The sequence below is a fragment of the Kryptolebias marmoratus genome, linkage group LG13, assembly GCF_001649575.2.
Source record: "Kryptolebias marmoratus isolate JLee-2015 linkage group LG13, ASM164957v2, whole genome shotgun sequence".
Lineage (NCBI taxonomy): Eukaryota > Metazoa > Chordata > Actinopteri > Cyprinodontiformes > Rivulidae > Kryptolebias > Kryptolebias marmoratus.
The window spans coordinates 5,012,604-5,033,330 of NC_051442.1; the positions used below are offsets into that span (position 1 = coordinate 5,012,604).

Here is a 20,727-nt window from a genome sequence, read left to right on the forward strand (position 1 = left end):
CTGACTGTTTCAATGAGTCGTTGCAACTTATTCTTGATAACAAGCCTCTTATATGTTGTCAGTAATTAAACGCTGATCCTTAACTCAATGACACTCCTTAGATCCAGGGCTGATAAGTACATAAATGCCCATACGTTCAATTTACCACTTCATATTGAGAGTTTTTGGATGAGGCTTTGTGGCCTTCGCCGTAAGAGCAGAGGCTAGTGGACAGTTCTTCGTTAAGTTTCCAAATAAACCATCAATAAGAACCATCCAAGACAGAAATTATGCTAGAAAAAAGATGTTTATCCGTTTGAATATTATAAACTATGAACAGAAACCGCTCCAACCAGGTGTAAATCACATAAAAGAGTTCAATAAACTATCATTTTATTAATTGATCCTAAAGCAAATGAAGAAATCTTCATTCAGCATCTTGTATGGTTAGTAAGGACAGGATGGTGTAAATAATAACGGCAAGGAAGAAGATTTTTCATATCTATATGTGGCTGTTTGAGTGAACCAAGTCAATAATAATCCTTGGAAACAACTCTGTTCTGAAGCATTACAGTAAAGTTCAGTTTTAGATGAATATTTGATCTCGAGGCTGAATGTTAGCAGGTTGGCAGGCTGCAGATTTCAGGTGCCGCAGGTTAAACTTACACTAGTTCTCCACGAGTCTCTGACCTGCCTGTGAGTCGACGGGCAGGACACGGTCCGTGTCACTGCCTCCATCTGAACAGAGGGAGGGAAGAGCAGTTTAGAGAGGACAGTGGAGTGAAATATGATGAATACACACTCAGAAAACGTAGGAAATGAATGATATGATCTGAAAGAAATGTCGGGGCAGTTTCTCCGGGGAGCAGCACCTTCCTCCTGCTATAATCCAGTCATTTTTCGCTCTGCGTCAGAGTAAAAACACACAATTATTGGCCCTTTAAAGGCTTTTCTGTGTTGTGCGGTTCTGCTCCAGCAACATGAAGGCATTACGCTTCTTCCTGGTGTCACCAAACGCTAAAAAATGCCTGAGACTGTTGCACAAACTCAAATAATGCTCGACTGAGCTCCCTGTGGGTTTAACAACAAAAAAACCCATTAAATTATCATTTCAGTAGCTGCGTGACGTGTTACTACAGCAAAGGAATGCAACACTCTTTTTAGTTTATAATAGGAAGTTCTGCACATGTAGAAATAGGCTTATTTTTAGCGCTGACAGAAGTTAACTTTGAATCAATAGGATGGTGTAAAAGCTGCGGAAATGACGAAAGAATCTGAGATCTCAGAGCGCAGCGTCATTCTTGCAACAAAAAAAAGAAAAATGACATTGCTATAGTTAACCACCGATTACAAAATAATGATAATCAGCAGATAAAATGAAATGAGAAGAAAAATCCTGGGTTAAATTAGAAAATTGTAAGTTATGCTTCTGTTTTCATCACGACAACAAACAAACTGCTCATCGCAGGATTGATTGTTGCCTGAAGACAGGTGAGATGCAGAGAGGTGGACATGATATCTTTTTATGTGTGGACTCTTCTGATATACACCCCCCCCCTGTCCACGTTTAAAATGGTACGACTGTAAAAACTCAGAAGCTCTGATGTAACAAACGAGGAGCAGAAAAACGCTGAAAAGGTTCGACTGCTTGGCTTCGTGTAATTTATGCAAAATATGAGACAGAGGCGTCCAAATAAATCTGCCTGAATCTGGATGTTTCTGCACAGAACAGGCACCTGTTCATCAGGCGGTAAAAACACATTTACTGACACGTCAAAAAAATGTCTAATCATAAGACGCTGTTTCAAAAGCAGCTTGTTTTTTAAAATATACAATTTACCAAAAAAAATTTAAAAATTAAGAACCTTTACTAAATTTTTCGCTGGTTTTAAAGCTGTAAAATATTAAACATATACAAAGAGAAAACTAAGTCTGGCCAAGGGTTCAAAATACTTATTAAAAATAAGTCAGCAATGCAATTTTTTGTGTTTTGTTTTGTGAGTTAAAATGATTTTCAATCACCTCCTGATGGAAACATACTCAACCGTCCCGGTTTTATTAAAGGTATGAATACACAACTCGTCAAAAATCACTGGACTACTGCTTTAAATAAATAACTTTTCTATTTTAAATGATCCACTGAAAGCTGTTCAGTGTTTTGCTTCAGTCCAACAAATGTCAGAGCTGAAAAACGTTATTGCTGCAACTTTTTAGACGTTTCAATTTTTTTTTTTCCAGTAAACAAAATGAGACCTAAACAAAAGTATCCAGTTAAAAAGATGCATATAAAACACATTAAGTTCTTACTTTGGAGAAGTTAAACATTTTACTAAATTGATCAAGCCATTAATGCATTTTCTAATTAATAATTTAAAAATATATATTTCTATGGGGAAAAATAAAAAAAATTGTTTCCAAGCTCATCTACATTTTGCACATTAGTCTAAACACAAATATCTTCAAATAAAAGGAAAATAAGATTAAATGAAAATATCAAAATTAATTTAAATATATCATAACTTGGTGTTTAATAAATGCCATCACAAAAGTGACTTGATTAAATTTAAATTATTTTGACTTTAACTGATTTTAAAGAGGCTTTTATGACATTAAAAATACTAATTGATTAGTTTCAGTGTTTTAACTCCAAACACGACGAATTAGTGGATCTAAATGTTTAAAAATTATACATCAGGTAACTTTATTTTTTTAAATCTCTGGTGAAAACTGCAGCAGTGAATTCTGTTGAGCTCTTATCGCCGTGCTCAGTCAAGAAAATCCACCTTTATCAAATTTCAGAGCTCGTTTGTCAGCATCGGTGGAACTCACACCGACTTATGGCTCTGGATGTTACGTGATGGACGCCGCGCTCCACCGCCTCTAAGAATAGCAGCAGCTCGGCTCCAGCCGGGGTTTCTTTATGAAGGGGGTCCCTAAAAGGACATCCTCGCCCGGCCCTTGGCCCCCCGGCTCCAAACTCTAACCCCTCCCACGTTTGATTTTTGCCACCGGACCTGCAGGTTATTCCTGGCCCTGATGACACGATCCTCGTTTTCCTGCTCAGGGACCCGCACGCTCTCAACCACGTTCTTTCAAACCCGATTTCCTAAAATAGAGGAAGTTACCAGGGTTGGTCTCTTGGTGACGACTTCTTTAAAGCGGGTCGAAAGCACCTCTGGGAATATATAATCTGCAGCTACTGTAAGAGGACACAAATTAAAGATTTCCTCGATCTGACCAACAGCTGCGGGGTCACCAAAGATACGTTTACAGGGAGGGGAGGGCTGCTGCAGACATGGATTCATCTGGACTACAGGGTTTAAAGAACATTTTAAAACCTTGTTTCGGCTAAATCTCCCTCTTGCTTGTAAATGTTCAGTCCACAGAAAACATTAAAGTGTAAAAATCCTGCAGGTATAATCTTAATTGTTGCTGATTATCCTTTTCAACTGGGTCAGAAACTCGTCAAAATCTTAACTTTTTTTTATAGAATCAATCTCTGAGCAATGACCAACCTAAAAAAAAAATAGCCTTCAGTTTTCTGCTTAAAGTGTTTTGATTTTTAACTTTAAAGCTTGGCCTGTCAGGATAACAAATTTTGCTGGACGATTAATTCTCTCAGAAATTATTGCAATAAACGATAATATCGTTTGTAGGCCGTATTAAACTAATGTAATGATAATAACATAATAGTGCAAACATCTTCTCAAAGATTAATAATCTTTACTTTCAAAAGAACACTTAACACAAAATAAACAAAAGAACCAAAAACAAAAATAAAATGGACTCTCAGCCCCGTTAACAAAGAATGCACTTGAATAAAAAAAAAAGGAAATAAAATCTACATTCAACCAAAACAGTACAGATTATTAAGTCCGTAAACTAAACTGCCCTTCATAAAGTAAAAATTATTAGTTTTATATAGAGAAGAGGGATAAAACTGACAGTTTTATAAACAAAAAGTGCAAACTAACAGAAGCAGAAATGCAACATACCGGCTCGTTCAGCGGTTCTCCTCGGTCATTCGGTTTTCCCACACCGCTGCTGTTACTTCAACCATGAAACCAATTCCATTTATTTTCCCCCCAATATCAAACTACGTTTCTTTAGCTTGCTAACTCCTAACTAGCATTAGCTAACTGCTAATGCTAAAGAGCTACAAGCCGAGGCGAATCGGCTGGCTAACTGACGCGATAGGCCACGCCCCCTGATGCTAACAGAAAGGGAGGGGTCAGTGAAGAGCACCAGAGGCTTTTTGTCCTCAAGCGTCTTCCGTAGAAAGAGACAGACACGATAAATAAATGAAACTTATCGACCTCATCTTTTTAATCGTGCAATTAATTGATTTTTTCGTTTATGGCGACAGGCGTATTTAAAGTTTTAAACACGAGCCCTCACTGAGAGTCTCACATCGCTCCTCCTCCTTTCTAGGTGAGATTGTTTTAAATCTTGCCGTCCTTGGTGCTCCATCAAACCAGCAAACACACATCTGCAGAGGGCGTTATTAAGGGGTGGCCAGTAAAATCCATTTTAGATGCGAATACGGACACGGATGAGTCTAAATCAGTGTTTAAAAGTCAACTTTGTTCACGTTAATCTGTGAGAGTTGTTGTTGCGCAGAACCGTTCCTGTTGTTGAAACAAGATGAATCTTTTTCCTCTTTTCTCCTTTTTTTTTGCCTTTAGTGACAACTTAGATACGTTTGATTTTTATATAAATTTCCAGTGAAAAAAAAAAACAATTCTGTTTGCGTTAACATTTCTATGGCATTTTCAATGTTAAGTTAGCATCTATGCTAATTGTTGATCAGCAGCCTCTGAATATGAGGGTTTTTGACAGTATGTTATTATACAATCTTTATTAGGCTTCTTTATTCGTGTAAAACAACAATAATTGCAGCGTGAGGTGCCTAAAGACTCCCGTCCCTTAAAGTCTGACGGAGAAAAGAAAACCCAAACAGCCACATTCTTCCAGCAGCAAGGAGGGACGTTTAGGAAACAAACAATTCACCGGCTTCAACACAAACATGAGCAGCTAACTCTGATCAGCTCAGAAAAATGCTCCTAAATCTTGAAATAAATCAGAATAATCCGTCTCTTAATCGGCAAAGGTTTGTTATTCAATTAAAAACCTGCAATATTCCAACAGAATACGCCTTGCTGCATCCAGTTCATACCCATGTAAATGTTATTTAAAACAGAAAATAAAAAGTCATTGGTTTGAGCAGCATTTCCTCTGGTTATTGGCTGATCTGTGGGTTAATCTGAGACGGGTTTAACTGGAGCCGAGTCAGACAAGCAGGAGGGCTGAAGCTGATTTAGTTTACAACTAAAAGTAAATCCTAATAAGTATGAGTGGTACTGGTATTCAGTTATAATTGTATGCAGTTAATTATAACAAATCTGCAAAAAACAGCCTTTTTTTTTTTTGCTTTCAGGTCGTCCTTTGTCGTCTCACGAAGTTCAAGTCTGATTTACACAACCGTAAAAAAGAAAAGGGACACGGAGTCGAGCCAGCAGATTCAGATTGCTTTGTCTGGATGTGCCGTTTTAATCTGCTGTATAATTACAGCAACAAACTAAAATAGTTGCTGCAGAAAAACAGAACAACTGCAGTTCTGCAGGCAGCTCCGTCTGAGATTTACTTCGATACAACTTGAAATACTCCTACATAAACACATTTAAATCAACCCTTTTTCCTGTTAAACATATTAGTGTTCATTGAGAATCATTTCTCCGTCTTCGTCTCATTGATCCCAAAACAGAAGATATTTATTTCCTTGTTGGAAACTCACTGAATGAAAGCGCCTCGTCAAAAACCCTGTAGTCTCACACCACCAGGTATTTGATTTATATCCTGAAGACAAAATACCGCTCTGTAAAAACATTTTTCCCTCATTAATTTACCCCAGACTCCCTCTTTTCTAATGCTTTAAAACTTTGTAGCATTTTATCTGCCGGTTGTGTGAATTTTTAGATAGAAAGGATCGATAGGAGCAGCCTGACTTCTTTTTTCTGATTAGTTTTAGCCGACAGCAGAGCAGTTTTAATAATAACTCTTCGGATATTAGGAAATAAAAACAATCATTGCTTACATTTTCAAAAACAGCAATATTGACATTTGTGACCCATGCTGGCAAAATGAGTCAGAATGAGCACATGCTGGAAAAAAATAGATGTAAACATTGATTTTGGTGTAAAAATGAGTCCATAAAAACACCATCTAGCAATCCCAATAACTAAAATAGCAAAAAAATGTTCCTAATCTACTTTTCAATCAAAGTTTTTTTAACAGGTACGACTTCAGAAATGATCCTTTTAATTTCCTGGAAATTAACCAGTTTTCTCTGCTGGCTGTCTTTGCAGCAGGAAATCCCTTCGTATAACGTTTGACCTCATTGCAAAGCTTTTAAAACATACGGCTGGAATTCCCGACAAACTTTAATCCAGATCAATAAAAATCAAGTTTTCAAACCGGCGCTGTTGTAAACAAAACCCGGCTTGTCGCCGGCTGATGAATCAGCAAATTTCAACAAACTACGGCTCATTTTGAAGCTTCTGAGACGGAGAATTTTAAAACAACAACTCAATATTGAAAAATTCCTCATTGTGACTCATTTTGCCAGCTTGGGTCACATTTGTTGACTTTGCTCTTGTCTGAGACGTTCTAGTGTTTCACTTTAAAAAGCCTCACAGTCACCTTATTTTTTGTGTGTGGACAAAAACAAAATCCATCTATTAGGAACTTTGTGGCAACTTTATGTAATTTTGCCTTATTGTCCTCGACAAAGTGACAACAATCCCAGCTGGATGAGAACAATAGGACTAACTAAAGAAATGCCCAAAGATTTCCAACGAGCTGATGTGTGTATCAGAGATCAGGCAGCTTCAGGTGACGCCCATCAGTGAGTCTCTTCATTCGCCAGTCCACGACTCGACACCCAACACAGACCAGAAACGACTCTTACCTGCATGTCTTTGGTTGCTATCTCTCCTGGAGTCGGCCAACTGTTGGTGTCACCAAAATCTCCAACCTGACACCGCCCCAAAAAAGAAGAAAAGTTATTGTTCATGCAAATAATCCGGCCGTCATGTCAGCAATACCAGGGATTAAACACGGAGGCACTAAAATTCAAAGTATTACCTTCCCTCCTCGTCTGCCTTTGGGTGGGTTCCCAGCTCTCACCACTTTGGTCGGTCCAGTCGACTCTGAGGAAAAGAAGAAAAACGAGGCTTACAAACAAATATCCACAACTGAAATTTACTTCATCCAGACAGCTGCAGGGAAAACCCTCAGCTGCGAGGATCAATAATAAAAACATCACCGATTAGACTCACAGTGGAATACAAATATATTCCAGGTCATCGACAATTATGCTGACATGCTGACTCTGCAGGTGGAAGGTTAGTCTGTTTATATGGGTCTCCTTTTTTTAGACATTAAATAAAACAAAACAGCAAAACCTCAGAGTAGGTAATAGAACTAAATTGATAACTAGTAGAGAGAAAGTCGTTGATCACTGAAGAGTTCAAACAGACTGAAAGTCTCGATATCAAACAGCGTTTCGTTTACACGACTTCTGACCTTTGGACTGTTTAATTTTGAGGGGAGAAGTTGTGAAACAGTTTAAAGGGGAATTGACTAACTTTCGGCACGACTACGTTTCTTCATTTTGTTTGCCGGGTTGTCTCACAGCCACGCCGCCTGCAGAAATGTGTTCCAAAAATACTTTCTAAGAATCTTCTTATACTTTAACGACGAGGATAAACCTAAGCTGAGGGTGATGGAAGTTAAGCCCTCAAAAGGTTTGGGCTGGGCCCGTTAAAAGGCGTTACAGAGAGATAATGCGTCATGAAGATCTTTCAGCGGGGTGTTTGGTTTAACTGTGACTGAATCCAAATATACCGTTTCTCTGTTCTCTTAACAAATATGTTGCCGTAAAACAAACCAAAATTCAATATAATCCGTCTTCCATGTCCTTGTGTGTCTTCCATGTGTTTTTCCACAGCTTCTTTGACTCATGGATTTTTTTATTTTTTGGTTAAGCAAATGTCCAACTGTCTGAAAATATTAGCCGAGCATGAAAAAAAGTAAGTGTTTTGTGCTGCGTTACACACAACACTTGCCGTTTTTTAAGCCAAGGATGGGGGCGGCACAAATTATTCCTGAATGTTTGACTGCAGCAGTAATTAAAATGACCCCGACTAACACCGCCGTCACAAATACCAGAGAACGGCAGCACCTCACAAGCTGACTATGTCACCCAGTTTTTGCAGAAGCATGAAGCCGGCCAACAAACTCGTTTTATCCTCCAAGGAATATTAAGATGAACAAGTGAATTATTTTGTTTTGCTAAAGTAAAAAGCAGCACCGCACAGATCTTCAATGTCGTGCACATCTACGTAAAACAGAGTCTAAATGTTTTTGGTGGCGATTATCTCTTTTTAAAGGTCGTCATTTTAGCAGGTATTTTTTCTAAATTGCATTTAATAGAAATAAGAGAAATAACCAGTTGGGTTTTACTGTTTGAATCTCTTTCATCTTCATCCAGTTTTCCATGTATTCATGAACTATTCGAGGTAATTACTCCAGGGTTGTATTAATTCCCATTTACTCAATCTGTTTGTGATGTCAACATTAGAAGTTTGCTTCTTTACTTGATGTGTGTAATTTAGTCTGGTGTGAGCACGCCCATCACATTTCATAACAGAAGTTACAACTCATTCATTCACAGTTTTTACACGCCAATGTCATTTTCTTGAATCATTCACGTTTGACTGGATGGTTACTGAAATACAACCAGTAGCTCTCCGGTATAACCTGACCTGATCTTTTGGGTTTTTTGTTTTTTAAATGTACTTGCAGGTTGATTCCAGACACAACCAGCATATTTTACCCAGCCAGAAAGCAGGTGCAGGTTGGGTATAAAACTAATTATAAATGACATATGAAAAAAGTCGGGAAATCCTTTAAAACTGAGCACCTGTTTCTCAGCACGTCTTGAATTTCCGCCAAGCTTCACGTAAAGTTTTTACTTACCGCAGCCGATTTTTAAAGAGCAAGCACATACTTTCACCAGAACTGCTGCAATTCATGACTTTGCTTGTTTGCATTGAGTTCACCTTTAGTGCACTTTGACTCACAAACAAATGACTAAAAAAGGTAAAGGAAGAACTCGAACCTTTGAACGTTACAGTGAGGGGAATCTGGTGACCGCTGCACAGATGGGGTTTTATCTTCTCTTAAAATGTGATTTCTCCTTTAAATCACTACAAAATACTTTTCTGATCACGTTTATCCTGTACTGTATTATTTATTTAAAGAAAAATGCAATATTCACTTTCACAAAGTCATGACAAAAGGGATTTTAGATCAATGCGTACATGAAAACATTGAATGAGGCCGTTTTCTTTAACGGAATCAGTAAATGCACACTCCCAACAAGTTGTCTGAAAATTAAAAGTACCAAATCAAAAATGCAACAACAAACTATTAGCACATTCCAGCTAACCAGCTTGTTAATGTTTTGCTCACCAGTAAGTCACCCACCCCCTACGACCAATTATTTTGCAAAGACGGCGTTGAGTTCATTTGTTCCTTATTCTGTATCCTCCTAGCTGCATCAAATATAAAACTTCCACTTTTAACAGTATTTTGTGCAACAGAAAAAAAAAAACTAAAGAAAGCTGAATTAAACCGGTCTAAGCTGCTTAGCTTGTGAAGAACAATAATGTAAATATATCTCACTTGCTGCACGATAACGCGACATACAGGTTTAGACATGCATCATACACGTATTTAACCATCAGACAGCCGTCACCAGGTGTTCAAATGTTCACTGTTTTGGTTTTTATAACTGATTTCCACTGAGGCTATTTCCAAAACCTGAGCACAAGAACTGTGACTAATGATGAAGCATTTTTATTCAGTTTTTCTGCACCGTCATCATGACCAAGCACTCTTCAGCTTACAGAACTTGTGCTTCTTTTTTTTCTTACCCTCTTCTGAAACCTATCCTTTAATACAACATTCATCTATCTCCATGTTTGTGATTTCTACTGACCACTAAAGAAGAAGTTGGTCAACACACCACCTTGGTTTAGGATAAATGCTGATATCCGGCTGAGGCACTTAAATACAAAAAAATGTATCTAAAACCTTCATTGTGGACAAGTGCAGCCTTTTAGTATAGATTTCTATCTTGTTTACTGAATACTTTACTAACAAAAGTACCGCCAACAATATTTAATACAGCTGTCAGTAGGGCAGAATCGAAGCAACAATCCTATGTGAAACGGCTGCAGAGTTAGAGCACAAGCAAGGTTTTCACAAAGGGGTCACCTGTGGTCTTGACCTTTGACCCTGTGACTTTGAAATCAAAAATATCAAAAAACTAGAAGCACTCAGAGCGCAAACCTCCACCAAGACCCACCACCACGTGGCGTCATCAACCTCCACCTAGGCCATAGGGTCATTAAAATAATTATAGGATCCAGATCGTGAACCCAATCACCACCAAAATTTAATTATTTGTTCTTCGTGACAACCTCAACATTTCCTGAAAATGTCATTAAAATCCATTCATTACTTTTTAAATAATCTTGTGCGCAGTCAAGCAAATAAAACGCTACCAAAAACATGCCTCCTGGGCGGAGGTCAATGGGGTGGTTTTATTTTCGGGGAGCATTTTTAACTTTTATTTATTAACTTTTAAATGCCCCAAAATGTTGATTATTCATATTACTGTGTACTTTTCACCAAATATAATGTGTTGTGTAAAACGCTGGTGCAGAATAGTTGGAAGTGCGTACTCGGGTCTCTGGAGCGGACCAATTGGAGCTAAATGACGTTTCATTGACGGGGATCGACTTTCTTATCTCATGTTTTTACCCAAAACACATACATATGGGTAAGCAAATAGTCCTACACAAACCACTGGATAAAAGGAAATTGTATTTTACAATAAAATGACTGGAAGCATTTAAAATAGAAGAACAAGACTGGAGGTAAAGCAGGAAGGTAGATTACTGGCAGCAAAAAATTGGTAAAACATTTTTTTAAGCATCTTCATGGTTTAAATTTTTTTTTTGACAAGTTGATACAATAAATCAGCTACACAAGTTCTGGGAACGTAAAGACCACCAGCCATGACCCAAACTGTACTAGTTCTTAAAACTATAACTGCGCAGTAATTCATTTTTCCAGCCCAACGACCACTGCAGCAAGTGGACAATCAGCTGCTGTTCAGCGATCAACGGCAGGTTTTGTCAAGTGCGGAAATGCTCGACTGATCAGCTGAGTCGCACACGATGAACCGTCCACCACGGGCGTATGCGCGGCACTCAGAGCTGCTCACGGGGCTGCTCGGTGCTCCGTGCACATCAAATGAGATCAGATGATATGTTAAAGGTCAGAGGAGAGCCGCTACTATAAGCCGATGCTCCTGAGGCAGTCATCCAGTCAGCAGCTCATTCAGATAACGCGCCCTTCTCCAGAAATCCTCTTTGTGCATTAAATGACCTTTAAATGAGAACTTCTTACCAAAAATACTTGCAATGACTCCTAACAGTCATCTGGAAGTTTTTCGCCGAACTTTTTCATCCAGGAGATTTCATTTACTGTACCATCTTTCCAAGAACTGTTTCTGAAACTGTATTTGATTCCAGGTTGTCTACCATTCCATAAAAGCTCTCCGTCTCTGAGTAAACGTCCATGCAAAAAATAATTCATATAACAGTGACTGTTTTAAACTCAAACATTCAGACTAATCACCTACTGTATTTTGAAAAGAAGTCCCCAAACCACTGTTAGATTTATGGTATAAAAAGCAAGAACAAAACACAGAAAACTCCAACACCACAAGAACTTTCTTCAGTTATCAGGATACTATCTGAACCTCTACTTTGGGTATGTTTTTCCAACAGATTGTCACGCCTGTAAAACTAGTTCTAGGTGATTATTTTTTCCAAACAGCTGCGAGCCTAAAGAACAGCCTGCCATGACAGGTTTCAGCGAGCCCTGGTTGTTATCTGTGCGTTGTGTGTCCAACTGCACAGGAGCCCTGATAACTTGGTTCTTTCTCTAAAACTCAAGGACAGCTCAGGTGTGCACGAGTGTGTGTTGACGAAAGACTTGGCCAAATATCATCATCACGGGCAGAGAACCTTTCTGCATTTACAATAGAAGTGAAATATTGAAAATAATACTGTACAAAAACTAGAAGTTTTCTGTGTTTAGCCCCACAATAGAACCAATCCAACGAACATTGAAAGCACTGCAATAGTCAGGGATCAAACACTTTAAAGCACATAAAAATAAAGGTTTTCTCTAGGTATGCCTTTGCATCATCACTGACAAACCTTTACCTCATGTCTCCAGTAACTCTAGCACTCTGGTGTTTTTTTTAACCAACAAAGCAAACTGACCTGAAACACAATCATCCTAACAAAGCACCTCCCAGTTAGCTCAAAAAGTAACTTTAACTTTAAGTCAGACTTTTACTCAAACAAGCAGCTAAGCAATGAAAATGTAAATTATCCCTAATTTGTACTATATTAGTTTTGTTTGCAATCTATTTTATGTAAGTAAATGGGCGCAGATGTATGATGCATTTGCTTCAAAATACAGCGAAGCATCTGAATGTACAGCAAAGTTTTAAGCTGAGTTTAGGAGGCAGGGCCAAGAAAATTAATCCAAAATTCACTTCTTTGCATTCTTGTAGTAGTTATGACTGGATTTATTTATTCTAGGGCTGCAGTTGGCAAATATTTTGGATATTTTTTCTATCAAATAATCCATCTATTACTCAAGTATACATGTGGTACTCTGCTGAGAGAAAACACTTTCCATGGATTGGTTGTTTTCTACAGATCTGTATTTTTTATGTTGTTTACCTTGCATTATGTCCCTCTGTTACATTTTGAACTTAATTTCTCTCTTCTCTAATCTTGATCGATGTCTCCTGATGCAACAACGTGAATGTCCCTGCAGAGGGACAAATAAAGGTTTATTCTTTTCCAGGTCAGTGGTTTGGTCACTGCTCGACTTCAGTTTTTTGTCTCATTTATTACGAGCTGATGTTTCAAGCACTCAGCTCTTCACCGTGGGTTTTTAAATCACATGTTTATCTGACTTGTGGATAGGCACCTGTCACCGTTTTGGGCTGAAATTTGCATGTTTTTGTTTTAATTTTCTAAGCCAGTTGCTCTGAAGCTTTTTTTTCCTGGAAGACAAACCTGTAATAAAAGGCTTTGCCCCCCCTTTCCACCATCACAGCACCTTGATCTTGCACACCTTGGTGCAGGTATGTCAGGGTGAATTTAAGAGTTTTTTGCAGCTTGTGTTTTTTATTGCTGTGAGGTGAAGAAGTCTTTGACAGGTACATAAATTAGCCTGAAACTTTGGTGTCTGAAACCTCCGTTTTTTTGTAACTAGTTAGAAATGTATTAGCTTTTAAAGCACTTTGGTCAGTGATGCAGATGTGCTGTATCTCTGATGTAAAGAAAAATAAGGTTAATTCTGTTTGAAGCCCTTCAAAATATTTTGAAGATAACATGGCAAGAAGTTTTAGCCAGATTATAATCCTGTATAAAAATGTTTAAAAAGGTATCAAACAATGGACACTGACAGATGCTATCATTTACACACATTCACATTTATTTCAAACTTTAATATAAAAAAGGGAAACTGCAGAGAGGGTTTATCACCATAAGCATCCTCTCTCAACAACAAGGAGTCTTGTGATTCATTAAAGCCATAAAATATGTCACTTTGAGTCAGGAAATCTGCTCTAAATTCTTGTTTACAAATGCTGAACAAGAGCTTCATTCACCAAATCACGAAAAGAAAGCCTGACTCTGCAAATCACGATGATGATGATTATTATTATCATAACTTGCAAATACATTAAACTAAAATGTAAAAAGCTCATTAACATCTACAGGGTGCTCCAGCACACATTCATGCTTTAACTGTTTCCTAATCATTTTACTCAACACATTAGCGCAGAAACTCCTCTTACTCGAGTGCTTCATCGTTCCCTTCCGTTTCTCCCTCCTCTTCTTTCAGCTCGCTCTCCTCTCACTTTGTTCCCCTCGCTTGTCTTCAAGACACTCCAAACTCCAAGAGGCCGCCATTAACGTTGGTCACATTAACCACTGACTTTCTGGCGTCGTCAATGCAACTCATTCAGCTTCGGAAGCTTCAAAAATAATTATTTTTTATTTCTAAATGATTTTGCTTATTAAACGAAGACAGAAGTTTCAGTAGTTCAGGCTGTAAACTCCCCTAACTGTGGTAGCGTTTGACTGGTATCGTTTTCCTTTCGTCGAACAGTTATCTCTCATTTCTTCCACTCTGTGGTAACAGTCCTCAGTTTTCTCAGAAAACAGGACACACACACACACACCTCTTGCAAGAACCACAGAAATTCCCATGAGTCTTTCAGTACACACAGGGCGACAAAACCTGCTCCAAATCCCACAGGGTATGGTTGTTGAAACCTATAAATAAACGCTCCGCCACGTCAGCTTCACAGTGATGAACCCAGCCGTGGTGTTGGGGAAACGGTCGCGGTCTTCACGAGTGGTTGAGGATTATTTTTTTTTTGCCGTTTTCTGAATCGTGCAGTTTTTGTTTAGCCTCCAATTTTGTCATTCAGAGGTCATGTTGGGCAGGTTTACTCATAAGACCAATATTGAATTGTTTGGTTTTATCTAAGTGGCAAATTATGAGCCAGCGAAGAAGTATTCCCAAAAAATATTTTAAAATACATGGGGTTACACTCATTGTCAAAAAAATGTAGTAGTAATCCCAACAGGCAAAATATCTACATCATATAGAATTGAATAGATGTAAAGATGCACTGATCTATTTTCTTCACCAGTTCTGATTTCCAATTTTTTGTAAAGTTCTGACCTGCCGATTCCATTTTCCATTAAAATTGAAAATCAGTCTAGTGCACATTAGCATTTACCCATGGCTGTAGACATTATAAACCTTTAATTAGCTATGGTGCATTCATAAAAAAATCTGGTCCCCAGGTGATTAACTGATGCATCCCTAATTAGATTTCTATGAGCCATGAATTTCCAACAATACATAGTTCCCATGTGACGCCACATTTCCAGCTACTCCACCTTTTGTCACCATTCCAATCGGCAGTAGTTTTCACTACATTCCGAAAATCGGGAAACACGAAGGACCTGAAACGGAGGAGTTGAGTGCGGAACGTCAGCGAGTCTGGCTGGAGAACATCAACCCCAAGGATCAGCCTTCGAGGACGTCTAGAATCTGCTCGGACCTCTTTCATTCCAGTAAAAGTAACACAATTCTGTTTAAATGTGAATGTGTGGATGAATGGATGAATGATTGTAGTGTGAAGCGCATTTACCATTTAAGTAATGTCAAAGCACAACTATGTGTGCTAGAATTACCGATTTCAAGATTTAGAACGTCTCTGCTGTAGATAACTCAGCTATGTTGGGTGCTAAACCCCAACTCTAACGTTACGATTAAAGAATTCAATTAAAAGTTTAAGGATTTTGTCGTTGATATAACAAAAACAAATAAATTGTTACGGTTGAATGATAGTTACAAATAAAGCGTTGGCTCTATTTAAGGGCTGATTCTAATCCATAACTGTTAACAACGTATGCCTACATGTATGATTGTCATTACTTACCCAAATGATTTTTAAAGTCATTACTAAAGACAGTCGTGTTATACCTTTAGGTGTTGTTTATTTATTCTTCAGGGTTCAGCAGAGAAAAAAAAAGATGTTAAATCAACTTCACTTCAACATGTTTCTACAGTAACTCTGTTGGGACAAACAGCACCAGGCAGCTACTCTGCTGACTTTCAAAGTGGCGACACAGATTAACGTTAAAGAAATCAATTTTTGGCATTTGAAAATTGATTCAGGATCTTGTGCATCTGCAGTGCATCTAAAAATAGATTTCACCTCCCACCCCTAATTTATGACTGGCTGATGTTCAAGCAAACAGGGAGTGCTGACTTACGACCGAAGGGAAAAGAAAAGCAAAAGAAATGCATTTGTTTTTTGCAAGTTATGCTGTCCACCTTTTATATATTATTGTACAGCTGTAATAAAGCATTTTTTTCCCCGTTTTCTTTCTGAATGTAAATTACTGACATTTTTTTTACATATATAAGGCCAAAGCAAATTAGCACATTTCCAGGGAAGGAACTGAAGATGGAAAATATCAAGCGCTCAGTCGGCGTAAATGGCATCTATCTGAGAAAATGTAATGATTTACCTTTAAAAACAACCTTAAAATTGCTTCCTTTAAACTCTGACACAATGTTTAACCACTGAAGCACGCTGCTGGCAGCCTGACAGTCTTCCCTGCAGACCAACGCAGTGTGACGACAGCGGAGGGAAGCCTGGCTGCAAAAACCAAATATGGAGGAAACGGCAGCGAGTACAGCGCCCGGCCGCCTGCCCCGCATACACACAGACACACACACACGCACACACGTGTCAAAGTCTTTGACGTCACATGATCAATGTGGTGATATCACCACTTGCAGAGTGAACGGCTCAGAGCACCTTCCTGGCTATGCTCAGCCACATTAACAGCCTTCACACAGCCCAGGTCAAGTAACAGGTGAGTGACCTGAACTCAAACGTTACCCGACACCCGCTTCGAATGCTCAACTCAAACTGGTTAGCTCTGCAGCCCAAAAGTCCTGGATGACTTTACAACAATTCAACTTCGAAGGCTTTTTGTTGAAAAACTTTATTACCCATCTGATTCCTGATAAATGGTTCATTCTGTATTAAGAGGATCACCCCAGACTCAGCGGGTTAATGCGTCAAGAAAAGTCCACCTCAGAGTTGTGCAAATGTGTTTCATAGTTCCAGTCTTTAATTATTGTATCAGTCCAAGCCTTGAGCAAAGATGTTAACATTCATGACTTCACATTCAAACCGAAACAACCCAACAAGCTCAGTTCTACTTCCAAAACTGTTCACGTTCTGTAACAGTAGACAAGTCACAGTTCAGTACGTTTTGGGTAGTTACAGTAAAATGAACAAAACAAATGTCATTTTCTTTAAACTTTAACAGCAGAATAAATTCCTTACAAAATAAACTATACACACTCAAGTTCATATTGTCGTGCTTTTTAGGACACTAAACCTAACCATCATCAGTACAAGCTAACTTTAACCTAAACTCAATTCACACTGAAGCCCCAAACCTAAACATGACATTCCACCATGTTAGCACCAGGCTTTGGTCCCCATAAAGACAACAAGTCCTGACAATGTATGTGATTGTACCAGTCAAGGTCCTAAAAATGTAACAAAAACCAAGCACACACACACACACACTCACTGATTACAGTGAACATTCAGAAAATTTACTTTAACTGAACAATACTGCTCTTGTATTCAGATTAACAGCTTTTGGCTTTACATCAGGCCTGTGCAAAACAAATAAATGTCCACTGATGTGATGTGACAAAAAAAAAAACCAACAACCTGAAGTTATCGTTTCATCGTGTTTTTTAAAACCAGTGTTTGACAGGATGCCATAAAAACTGTAAGGCGTTTATGAATTTGCTTCAATCTGAATTGTTAATGAGGGACTGTGAGGAAGATGGGTTTGCAGATTTAAATGAGTAGAGTAGAAGTAGAGATGAACAATACAAACATTAGACTCTTTGTTCCGTCTTCATCATCACTGTAGTTGACCATACTGTTCCCAAACAGTCAACTTTAATGCTAGTGGGGGGTCTTTAAACTCTGGTTTGTCTGGGTTTTCTGCTCTTTTGTTGTGGTGTTGCTAAAACTTGCCTGGGGGGAAAACGCAAGGTTCTATAAATTGGTTCTACACATAAAAACTCTGGATAAGTACGAGTTTAAAACAACACTGTGTTTGTTCTGACGCGTCCGTGCGGAAGCCGTACCAAATATCTTTGGTACAAACACGTGTAATGTTACACACCTAATACTGGGGTAGGACCGTTTTTATTGACTCTCCTATCGTTGTATGAGAGTAAACTTACAGCCTTGCTTTCCATGTAAAACTACAAATAGCTTTATGTTGGAAAGAACAAATAAAGATGGGCAGGAAAAAAAACGAATACAAACCACAAACATTTGGCAACAATCTCCACAAGTACTGATAGAGCCTTACAAAGTCAAAATGTGCATCTAACCCTTTAAAATACCAGTTGCCTCTAACTGGTCCAAACTCATAGTTTGCTTGGCTCAGTGTTTTCCTTTCAAATTCCTGCGTCTCTAAAGCATCTTAAGAGTAAATCCTCTCTAACTCGTTATATCTGCCTACAAAGACTTAGTCACAATATTGGACTGGACACGCCGCAGACACAAACAGTCCACACCCAAACCCCCACCAGGGATGTCCCATTATCACCGCGTCCAGACACAACTCAGACAGATAAAAGTAACGGGAGTTGGACAGCTGAAGACGCAGAGTCCTCTGAAACAGCTGACGGTGTGTGTGTGTGATGAGAGAGGTGAGATAGATTACGGACTGAAGGCCTTTTCACGTCTAACCTTTGGTATTTGACAAAATTTAAAGCTTTAGTTGAATATAAACAAATGCTCTTTGTGGCGTTTCGTGTCCTTTTAGTAGAATTTCAAGAAACTGACTGAAAAAATGGGAATAAGATTACCGGACCATAGCATCCCTGATAGGTTTTGTCATGCCTGACATTTTATTAAAAATGCACATAAAGCAACAAGTGAATAATTTTCTGTGAGGGCAGCTGTTTTATTCCTCCAGATTTAACATTATAGCTACAGTAGCATGGGGTAGATGGGAACCACTTCCACCAACAACCAGTCAAGAAGTCACAGGGCTTTTATTTTGAACTTTTTATTGAAGCTCATGATTAAACGTAGCCCAGTGTGTTTGTGCGTTAAGTTGCTGTGTTTGGTTTAAAAACATTTAGATTTCTACAGGAAAAGATTTGTCGGGGAAAAGATTTTCATCGACAGCTTGTATAAACATTTTAGAGCGTGTCTGAGGGTAAGGAATGGAGCGTCGAACATGCCAGAGCCGAGCACAAAACCTACACTGGTCTTCTTTGGACATCTGAACACGTTTCTTTCCAAAAAAAATAAAATCCCCAAATTCCCCCCATTTTGTTTTAAGGGCAGAGGAGAAATAAGTTGTTTAACTGTCCACTATCTGTACAAAACAACAAAATTTAACTAACACAACAGGTATTTTGTTATCCCATTATATGTCCTCTCATTCCTTTCCCCTATCTTGTAATTGTTTTGTCTAAGCCAATAAATGCCTAAAAAGCACAGTGAATCTGCTTTCTCATTTCCTTGCTGGCAGGAACTAATTTGGGGCATCTGTTGTACCTGCAGCAACACACTGCTCTGTTTATTCACAAGGCTATTTCTTTTCTTTTCTTTTTTAGCCTAAACACTGTTTTTCTGTCAGTTAGCAGCAGCAGGTGACAAAGAAGGGCAGACGCGGCTGCATTTTGCTTGCAGTAAAGACAGTTCATGTTTTGCACACAAACTGACGCGTTTTCATCGAGCAGGGTTTTCGTCTGCAGCAGCTTTTTACTTCCTCTGCGCCACAACGTACGTAAGAAAATACACAATGGAATTTATTGATCCAGTTAACACAAATCTGAGACATCTATGTCAGACCAGTTTCAGCCATTTAAGCACTCCGGACTGTTAAACAGCAGGCGGCAAAAGGAAGTTTTGAACTGTTGAGGCTCAACAAAAGCAGCCCACAGAGCTCTAAATTATAGAGCTTCTCGTCAAACACTTCCAATGACGAATGAAACAGCCTCTCTTCTCAGACTTCGCTTCACTTTATAGTGATACATATTAAAAAATACTATTTAATGAGAACTGCATGGCTTCAAGTGAAAAGATGCCAGATTGTCAAAGCTCAGTTTCTTAGATTAAATGAAGTGAAAGCTAGCTATGTCCAATTATGTTCCTCATATTTAACAGAAAGACATTCAGTGTGACCACAATGATGCACTTCTGAATCCTCATTCACTCAAATAGAAGATGCACAAAAACAAATTTAAAAAAAGCAGAAAGAAAAATGACTGCAAAGCAACAATGGATGCAAATTTCTAATGATTTCAACATACAAAAGCTCTGTTCTTATCACCTCGCAAAACGGTTGGCCTGCAGGCATTGCATGTGGTTTTAAAAATATTTCCCCACAGCAGACACGTTGGCAGACGCCTGCCACTACTCTTTAGGACTTAAACAAATATTCTATATTCTAATGTCGGAGAGAAAATTCTGCCAAAGCAACTGTAAGGCCTGTTTTTGGTGAACAACGCTGTCTTTTGTTTGCATTAAAACCCCACGGGGCATCTTTAAGGCTCGGAATTGTGGTCCCACACACGCAAGTCAGGAAAAACTTTTTATCACAGTTTTAATGGTAGGTTTTACCTTACTAATGACTCGAATATATGTAATTCAAATCTTAGCAACCGAATACAGATGAAGCTAGAAAAAAAACATTCTGCAAAGATATTACTTGGACTGGTCATCTTTACACAGAAGTTTAATAAGACTTTGCAATTTCATACTTTTCTCTGCTTCAGGAAAATTCTCATTCAGCCAGGAATGAAAACTGTCTGGTTGTGACAAAGTTGCTTCAAACATGCATAAATGAGTTAGCTGTCGAACGACTGTGTAACAGATTAAACATGCTGTCACTTTAAAAATAAAATTACAGCTCTGTCACGTGTATTTTAGTTTTA

General features: G+C 38.5%; 1 protein-coding gene across 3 annotated transcripts in view; it reads right to left on the reverse strand.

Annotated features, from left to right (window-relative positions):
* larp1 (La ribonucleoprotein 1, translational regulator) overlaps positions 1-20,727 on the reverse strand; it is a 42,703-nt gene that overhangs the window by 16,785 nt on the left and 5,191 nt on the right. For 2 of the 3 annotated variants that reach the window (XM_017419920.3, XM_017419919.3), the window contains exons 2-4: positions 7,123-7,187; positions 6,947-7,012; positions 646-717 (exon numbers count right to left, since the gene is read on the reverse strand). In XM_017419920.3, the coding sequence (XP_017275409.1) occupies positions 646-717; positions 6,947-7,012; positions 7,123-7,187 (203 nt within the window). The remainder of the gene's footprint in view (positions 1-645; positions 718-6,946; positions 7,013-7,122; positions 7,188-20,727) is intronic. The other variant, XM_017419922.3, reaches the window with a different exon arrangement.